At 43.2% G+C, this 8,859-nt stretch overlaps 1 protein-coding gene across 1 annotated transcript; it reads left to right on the top strand.

Annotated features, from left to right (window-relative positions):
* The first annotated feature begins 2,436 nt into the window (after nt 1–2,436).
* LOC128346024 (tumor necrosis factor-like) lies at nt 2,437–7,045 on the top strand. The gene is made up of 4 exons (XM_053298841.1): nt 2,437–2,997; nt 3,668–3,698; nt 4,333–4,398; nt 5,214–7,045. Exons 1-4 carry the CDS (start codon nt 2,815–2,817, stop codon nt 5,636–5,638), a joined length of 705 nt encoding a protein of 234 aa, XP_053154816.1. The 5' UTR covers nt 2,437–2,814; the 3' UTR covers nt 5,639–7,045.
* Nucleotides 7,046–8,859: the final 1,814 nt, after the last annotated feature.

The raw sequence follows: 8,859 nt of genomic DNA, 5'->3' as shown, positions 1-8,859 counted from the left end.
CCCTGCAGCATGGCCAACATGTGCACATGTACTCAAGTTTCCATAAGGGGTTATGATCTCTGAATTTCATTATTTGGGGAGATTTTTTTAAAATTTTGCTTTGCATAGATTTTCAAAATGTTTTTTGACACATCACGATGCACAGCCCTGACGTTTCCATTAGCACTTGTGGAGCTGTGACTGCAGCAGCCCCAGAAGCAGCAGCTCCCCCACAGAGAATGGGTGGGAGCATCATACATGTTAACTTATTTATTCCCATAGTCATGAAACATTCAGTGGGGTATCATGTGTGTGCACATGCCCTTGGTATGCTGCCTCATAACCACAGGGATGGGAGGGGTGGACTGTCCAATCCACTGCCACCACTCAGTTTAAATGCCACTAAGATAGCACATGGTGCATCATGCTGTGGGGGAGAAGATATCCTCTCCATATGATTTGATGGGCTGGTCAGGCAGTATGGTGCAGGCAGAACCAGCCTACAGAGAATAGGGGAATAAATGTGGTAACTCTAGCTGGGAAAGGCCCCTGTCTGAAACCTGGAGAGTCAGTAGATCGATCTCTCTTTCTCTCTCATCACATTTTCCCTCCATTACATGGTTAACAGCAGCTCAGAGTAGCTCTTTGATTTTGTTGCACGAGTGTACAGATCTCTGTACACCCATTGATGTTTTTGTGTAAATGACTGTACCTATGTTCATTTTAAAAGTGAACCTATCCTCAAATGCAGGATAGATAGGAAGTATACTGCTGTACCAGTGTTCAGCGTGAATAACTGTACCTGTGTACAGATCTATACCTATGTATACTTAACATGAGTGCTGTACGAGTGCTGTATTGGGACAAAAAATCCCAACTTCAAGTATATGTTGATGGGATCTGAGCTGTCGGTGACTGACCAAGAGAGAGATCTTGGGGTCATGATGGACAGCTCGTTGAAAGTGTCAACTCAATGTGCAGCAGCTGTGAAAAAGGCCAATTCCATGCTAGAAATGATTAGGAAGGGGATTGAAAATAAAACTGCTAATATTCTAATGCCTTTATACAAAACTATGGTGTGGCCACACCTGGAGTACTGTGTACTATTCTGGTCACCAAATCTAAAGAAGGACATTATAGAACTGGAAAATGTGCAAAAGAGGGCAACCAAGATGATCAGCGGCCTAGAGCACCTTTCTTATGAGGCAAGGCTACAACACCTGGGGCTATTTAGTTTAGAAAAAAGACAACTGCGGGGAGACATGATAGAGGTCTATAAAATAATGCATGGAGTGGAGAAAGTGGATGGAGAAAAATTCTTCTGCATCTCACATGACACTAGAACCAGGGATCATCCCATGAAATTGATTGCCAGGAAATTTAGGACCAGCAAACGGATGTACTTTTCCACACAATGCATAATCTACTTGTGGAATTCTCTGCCACAAGATGTGGTGACAGCCAACAACCTGGATGGCTTTAAGAGGGGTTTGGATAACTTCATGGAGGCAAGGTCTGTCAACAGCTACTAGTTGGAGGGCTATAGGCCACCTCCAGCCTCAACTGGAGTACCAGTTGCAGGGGAATAACAGCAGGAGAGAGGGCATGCCCTCAACTCCTGCCTGTGGCTTCCAGCGGCATCTGGTGGGCCACTGTGCGGAACAGGATGCTGGACTAGATGGGCCTTGGGCCTGATCCGGCAGGGCTGTTCTTATGTTCTTATAATGTCTGAATAGAGCTTGATGAGTGACTGAAATCCACAAAACCTGAGGGGAGACAGCAGAAAAAACCCTTCCTTAGTGCTGCTGCTCCTGTCATGCTGGTGTGAGGCACATGATAGGCCCTGAAGCTGAGCAGGTTTGGCCTGGTCAGTGACTGGATGGGGGACCACCCAGGATACCACATGTATGCCATCTTGAGGTCCATGATAGAAAAAAGATAGGATATCAGTGTAATCAAGCAAAATTGGAGGCCTCCCTGCTGGTAGCTTTAACATGAAAAAAGGTCAATCAATCAGACCACAGGTCCTGTCATGTATTTGACCATCAGACCACTCTCATGACTCCTAAGACCACAGCACAACCCTTGATTCTTTGCAACCTCCCTTTATCATCCCCCATTCCAGAGAGGATAAAAAGAGCTTTAAAACATGTATTCATGATAGCATGTAATATCCTGCACTTTCAGTCCTAAGGGACCTCCCCAGGCAGGGGTCTGCCCTACATCCAAAACCAACCACTGCCAAATGTAGGACAAAATTGAGGTTAGCCTTGGGGATGTCCCAAAAGCAGAAGACATTTCTCTCTCTCTCTCTCTTCCTCCCAGTTTGAGCTATTGTTCCTATTACGGCTTTCTTCCTCTTACATTTGTGGGCGGGGAAAGTATTTTGTTTCCCTCATATCACAGGCTGGGAAGTTTGAGCGCAGGGTGGAGGGTTTATAAGACGAGCCATCAACCCTGAGGCATTCACTCTTGCCTTGAGACCGGCACAGTAACTCTGGAAGTAAAGAAGAAACGTGGGAGTTAAAAGCAAATTAGCACCACCCGCTCATACAGTGAACTCAGAGAAGATTACAAGTCAACAGCCTCAGCAAAAACCAACACTTCTGTGACAACTTTAGCAGCAGGATCATCAAGAGCCCCTTTTAAGACGAATTGTGCGATTGGCAAATTTCACGGAGTTTTCAAACTCCAGCTTTGAAACTTAGCCAAATCCACCTGGCAGAAACAGCCGGTCAGATTCCACCTGACCCCTCAAAATCTTTAGTTCATCCCTTCAGCTCATATCAGAAGAAAGTGGCTTCTTCCACCACATCTGAAGCATCTCAACCAATCATGAGCTCTGAGCATTTGGTGTATGATGTGGAGAAAGGCAGCAAAGTTGTTGTGGTGGGTGAAAAGCCCAGCCAAGAAGGCAGGTGGAAATGTCTGAGCATCTGCTCCTTCCTGCTCCTGATAGGAGCTGTAGCAGTGTTCGCTGTCTTGCAATTTGGAGCTTTCAGGAAATCTGCCAACCAGGTAAGCAGAAAGGGATGGGGGAGTATGTCTTTGGGAAGGATCTGATGGGTTTCTGAGATGAAATTTGTTGAGGGTGAAATTCACAAGTAAATCTTGTTGCATTTTGTGATTATTTGCGATTAACTTTCCCAATGATGGGTGAATTTAGATTTTAGAAGTGAGATGCATCCTAATTATGATTTTAGCAGGATGGTAGTTAAAAACTATTTGCTTAAAATTAATCGAGGCTTAAAAATTAAGTTCTCTAAATATAAAAAAAGGATCCCCCAAAGAATTCAAAAAAATATGATTCTGGAGTTCAAAATTCAAAGCATTTCACCCTTGTAGGTCTACAATTTTTGTGGAGGGGCCTTCACATGGGAGCCTGAACTATGGCTTGAAAAATGTCACACCTGAACTATTTTTATTTATTTATTATATTTGTATACCACCCCAAACTTAAGTCTCTGGGTGGTTTACAACAATCTAGCCATACAATCTAGCCAATATTTTAGTTCTCTCTGAAACTCTCAAATTTAAATTATTTGGCTACATGTATATCTTGCCTTTCATCTATTATGGAACCCAAGATAACATTTATAGGGCATCCAGGTTGCATTATGATGATTATTGCTGCTGCTATTATTAGTGCAACATCTATATTTACCTTGTCTTCTCATTTCTTTTCCAGGACTCTATAGAAAAAGGAAACTCATTTCTTGGTAAGTTCTTCCCAACAGTGATATATTTTTAAGAGAAACCTCTCCAGTCCATTAGGACAATGCATTCTCCTTGCTGAAATTCTGGAGTTCTTGCTGATGGCCTTCTCTGTCTTCCTAACCCACTAGTTAAAAAAAGACAGACTCTACATAAAAGCAAAGCACTTTTTAAGTCCCATTGATCCTAATGGGAAAGATTTAAACTTATGCTGAGCTCCTCCACTGATGTTAGTGGGATTTAAAACAATTGACTTAAGCTGGACTTAAGACCAAAAGTTGCAAAAAAGGGGGGGGGTCCATCACAGGGTCTTGGGCTTCCTGTTTATGTTAGATTATATTTTGGGGGGGTCTCTATCTTGTAACTCACATTTCCTCCAGCATCCACAATGAAAGATGGAGCCTCTTCCCCACCAAACTACCTACTTAATTTTATCCAGCCAGTTGCTGGCTAGACTATTAGAATTTGTCTGCATCTAGAAACATGTCTGAGTGTGTTTTAAAATACTAATAGTCTAGTCAGTTGAAAAGTACATTGCATAATAGTTAACCCAGCTTTGTGTGGGACCCTTAAAGAAAGAAGGTTGATAAGGTGTACTATACCTGTAATCTGACAATCTGTTATTTTTTATCTTTACAGATGGTTTGCCACAGACAATGAAAGTACAGGCCGTGACATCGAGGAAACCAGTTGCCCATGCCATAGGTGAGCAGGAATTTCTCTGTTACTTGAGAGAGCTTTCGAGAGATAGGTTTTAGGATTGTCTTTGTAGCTTTGGACTAGATCAAAATGTAAAAATGAAGAGATACTGTGATGATTGAAAGAAGGGACATCAATGGCACTGTTTGAGGAGGTCATGGTATAAGATAAGGGGCCACCCCTTAAAATTATGCACCATTTAGCAACACATGATTTCAACAAGATATTTCTAAATGAGGCTATAAACTGAAAACTTTGAGATGAAGAGCGGATGAGGATAGAAAAGATTTTGTACACAAATTGTTTTGGCTTGGGTTATTTATCATGATGATAAATCTAAGTGATTTATAATTTGCATACAAAGCACTTTAAAATATCAGCTCAGATTAGGGCGAGAGAGAATGATTGGCCCAAACCTAGCCAATGAGCTTCCGTTTGAAGCCGAGTCTCGCACAGCCGGACTCATCTGCTACATTACTCTGGCCCTCAGGTGAAAACTAGACGAAAACTAAACCTGAGCCTCTCTAGGGATGTCTAGCACTGAAAGCTTTATGTTATGAATGCATTTTTAGACCCTTCTGAGGCTACCAAACTTGTTTCCCAACCATGGCTAGTGCCTGAGGTTGGTGGGGTCAGGCATGTTGTTAACTAGAGAACTAATCTTGTAATCCACCAAAGAGCTAGGGCCCAGCAAAGTTTCTCTAAAGGAAATAATACCTGGATTTTAGAAGCTGAAGTCTTATCAGAGGAGCGCAGAGAAAGGCTCCTTTGTATGTGCTGATGACCCATTCTGCTGATTGGTTTTCCTTCTATCTTTACAGCTTCCTTAAAGCACTCCAACAAACTGGTCTGGACTACAGATGTGGCACCTGCCATGTTGAACAACATAGTGCTAAGCAGCACAGACAATGCGCTTGTTATACCTTCCGATGGACTCTATTTTGTGTACTCTCAGCTCATGTTTCATGGAGCCAACTGTGGGGACTCTCTGCTGCTGAGCCACACAATCAAGAGTTGGTCCACGATGTACAACGGAGAAGTTGAATTGCTGAAGTCCATCAAGTCTGTCTGTGAAGTCCCAAGTAGCACCCCAAACCATAAAAAACTGTGGTTTGAATCTATCTATCAAGGGGCTGTTTTCAAGCTGATGAAAGGAGATCGTCTGTGGTCCCAAACCGAATCAGCCCAGTATCTGGACTTGGATCGACAAGGACAGATATATTTTGGGGTTGTTGCCTTGGATTAAAAGGCTGCTATTTCCAGAGACATCCCAATTGTTCTTCCTACACTGGGCCCACCATTCAAAATGCCTTTACTTCTCAGGGCTACTCACTGCCTGTAGAATGAGACTTTAAAAAAAGATTCTGAGTACTGTCTACAACTGAAAATTTCCCCACTGAAATGACAAAATTCTGAACTGGCACTCAGAACAGAAAGTGTAAGGGTACAGTGTGGTTATTGTTGTTACCGATTGTTTTTTACTTGATCTTATTTATTTATTTATTTACTCTGTGTGTGTGTGTGTGTGTGTGTGTGTGTGTGTGTGTGTGTGTGTGTTGTGTGTGTGTGTGTGATGCATTTATTTATATTGCAAATATGTATGTGTTTGTGAGAGAGAGGGAGCGAAAAGGTGCGAAAGAGAGAGATGGCATGCTTCAAGTGAGCGAATGTGAAAACCAAACTGCGCTTAAACTTGTACTCAGTTAAATCTAGCTCCAGGTCTCTTTCTTCAGATCATTTGTATATATCAGTGCTGCACAACTTAAATGCCCCGGTGGGCTGGAACCAACCACGACATGGTATTTGAGGGCCGAGGTCAATTTTCAGCACATTAATACATTGACATTAATTATTACATGTATTAATGAAAGCAGTTATTAGTTACTGGTGGATCTTTTCCCTTTGTCAAGGGACCTACAATTTTAGCTAGAGATAGTGGCCAGAAAATAGGCCCTGTTCCTATTCAGTCACTGTACCTGACCCAAAGGGTGACTGTCTGGCTTTCTAGGGCGCGGTGGCTGCAGGATACTCCTACCTGCGGGCCAGCAAAAAAATCCCCACAGGCCAGATCTGGCCCCCAGGCCTTATGTTGTGCAGGCCTGGTATATATACTGGCTGATATGATGCGGCCAATGACTCAGAGTAGTCCCAGAGAAATAAAAAGGACACGAGCTGAATGGATTTTCTCATCACGTCAGCCACCATGCATATCAATCTGAGTTGACTATGTCAATTTTAATTACGTGCGTTATATTAACTGCTTAAGGAGCTGACCCCATGGACAGGAGGGCTTCTGGGTTCTCTTACAGTTTACTGACAGGTGAAACATTTATCTGTTGGATGATGTTTGTATGGGAGATACAGATGTCAAAGTATCTGAGATATTCTCAGTTTGGATACTCAGGGGCATGTAATATTTTATACTGATATTTTATGTATTGCCACAAAACAAATTTCCCCCAAAGGGGGCAAAATGTTGCTAATTTATTTATTTATTTATTTATTTATATGGATATTTATTGTATCGTTTTCTCTGTTGGGCACATTGTAAGAGAAAATTATTATGAATTATCTTTATTATATTTCATCCTGTACTGAAAATAATATCTGACTTGGAATAAACTAAGCAATAAAATAAAATGATAAAAGGATTTTACAACTGGTTTGATTCCTTGTTCATTTCAGTTTTGTTTTGTTTTGATCCATCAACTATAATCCCAAGGGGGTTACCAATCATCAGTTCCTCCTCCTCCTCCTGGAAGGATTCCTTCCTTTGGCAGCCTCTCATCTCCCCAGCCTGGCCATCAGCTACCCAATTTCTCACTTCCTCAGCCTCCTCGCTGCTCTGAAATCCCTTCCCTCTCTAATATATGTGCTGAATTAGTTAATGTATATGTTCCTTTAAGAAACACAGTTTAAGGGATGAGCATGCTCTGTGGTATGGATTTTGAACCTGTTGCTCAGTTTATTGAAGCTGCTTAGGGAGAACTAACTGGAGCTGCAAGACAGTCACTAAAGGTACAGTTGATGAAACCTTGGTTTCCTCCTTCATTAAAAAACAACACCGTGTTGCTGGAAGTTGCAAGGGTGGTAGGATTATTCCCAGCCAGAAAGTAAAGAGTTAATCTTACTTTTAGAGGTGAAGGGATATATCCCATTCATATATAAATTGATTCTCTGTAGACTGGCTTTGTGTCAATTAGGCACACAGACAAGGACTGACAGACACTGGCCGCATTTGGATGTAACATTAAACTGGAGTTAAATGGGGCAGAGGTTGGAACTCTGATACATCCAAATGCATGCAACCACAGTTTTGAGCCAAAAGCGACTTGCAGTTTGCCTCACCAAACTCCAATTTGAACTTTCGGTTTGCAGTAAGGTTTGCTGCCGAAACCTGCAGTTTGGCTGCCTCAGCATTACGTCTGAACGCAGACACCGCCATAACCACAGTTCCGTGCTGATTTTGGAATGGTAATAATAAAGACGTTGGTCCAGACCCTTGCAGGGATGCAGTAGCTCTATGCATATCGCGGTTTGCGTTAGCCACCTCTTGGCTAAAGCACCACCCCCTCACCATTCTCCTTTATCTTCACCACTCTCTGGCAACAGTGACACACTCAGAGAATTTAAAGAGACACATCTGTTTTGGTTTTTGCCGGCTATCTGTTGCTTTCAAGGGGAACTGGGTACCCCTCCAGAAATATAGGGCAGAAAGACGGGGATGGTGAAAAGTGAGGAAGTAGTCCCACCCGCTGCTGCACATGTTGCATCATTTCAGCTATACTGGAGACCGTCTGTCCAGAAACACCAGTGCACACAATACACTGTCCAGAAACACCAGTGCACAGCAACACTGCACCCTGACAGGGTCCCCTCTTTGGGATCACTGCACATTCTCTAAAGTCCAATGTGGTAGTATCCCTAACACAATGATGCCCCTCTCAGGGCAACCTGTACCATTGTCCTGTCATCCCCAACTTGGGTGGCCTGGCACAGGAAAGGTGTTACCTGTACAACAGGTGTGCACCAACATCAGTTCTCATTGTCCAGGACCTGGGCAGATGGTAGGTGGTGGGCAATGGGATGCCAATGCAGCCACAACAAGGGTAATCTTCTCCAGATGCAGAACAAAACACTTTGCTGCTGTTAAAAGCTGCGGGCACAGGTGGCCATTGCTGTGCTCTCCCTGCAGCACCTTAAAATTGTATAATTTTAGAGCACCAGCACGGATGCTTGGATGAGGGGCTTGCCTCGCGAGAGGAACCTTGTCCTGCTCCAAGTATAGGGCACAGATATGGAGCTAGGGGGCCTCCAAGGCCACCCTTTGCTCATGCCCCCTCCTTGTTCCTCCGTGTGAGCACTCGATGAACCTGTAATCAATGCACACTCCAGTTCTCCCTGGTGGTATCTATAGCCTGCAGATGCCCCTTTGTTTGAAGCACTCTACTGCACTATCGAGGAAAG

The sequence above is a fragment of the Hemicordylus capensis genome, chromosome 2 (genome assembly GCF_027244095.1).
Source record: "Hemicordylus capensis ecotype Gifberg chromosome 2, rHemCap1.1.pri, whole genome shotgun sequence".
NCBI classification, from domain to species: Eukaryota; Metazoa; Chordata; class Lepidosauria; order Squamata; family Cordylidae; genus Hemicordylus; species Hemicordylus capensis.
The sequence above is the reverse complement of the archived record's forward strand: the minus strand, read 5'-3'. Positions and strand labels throughout refer to the sequence as shown.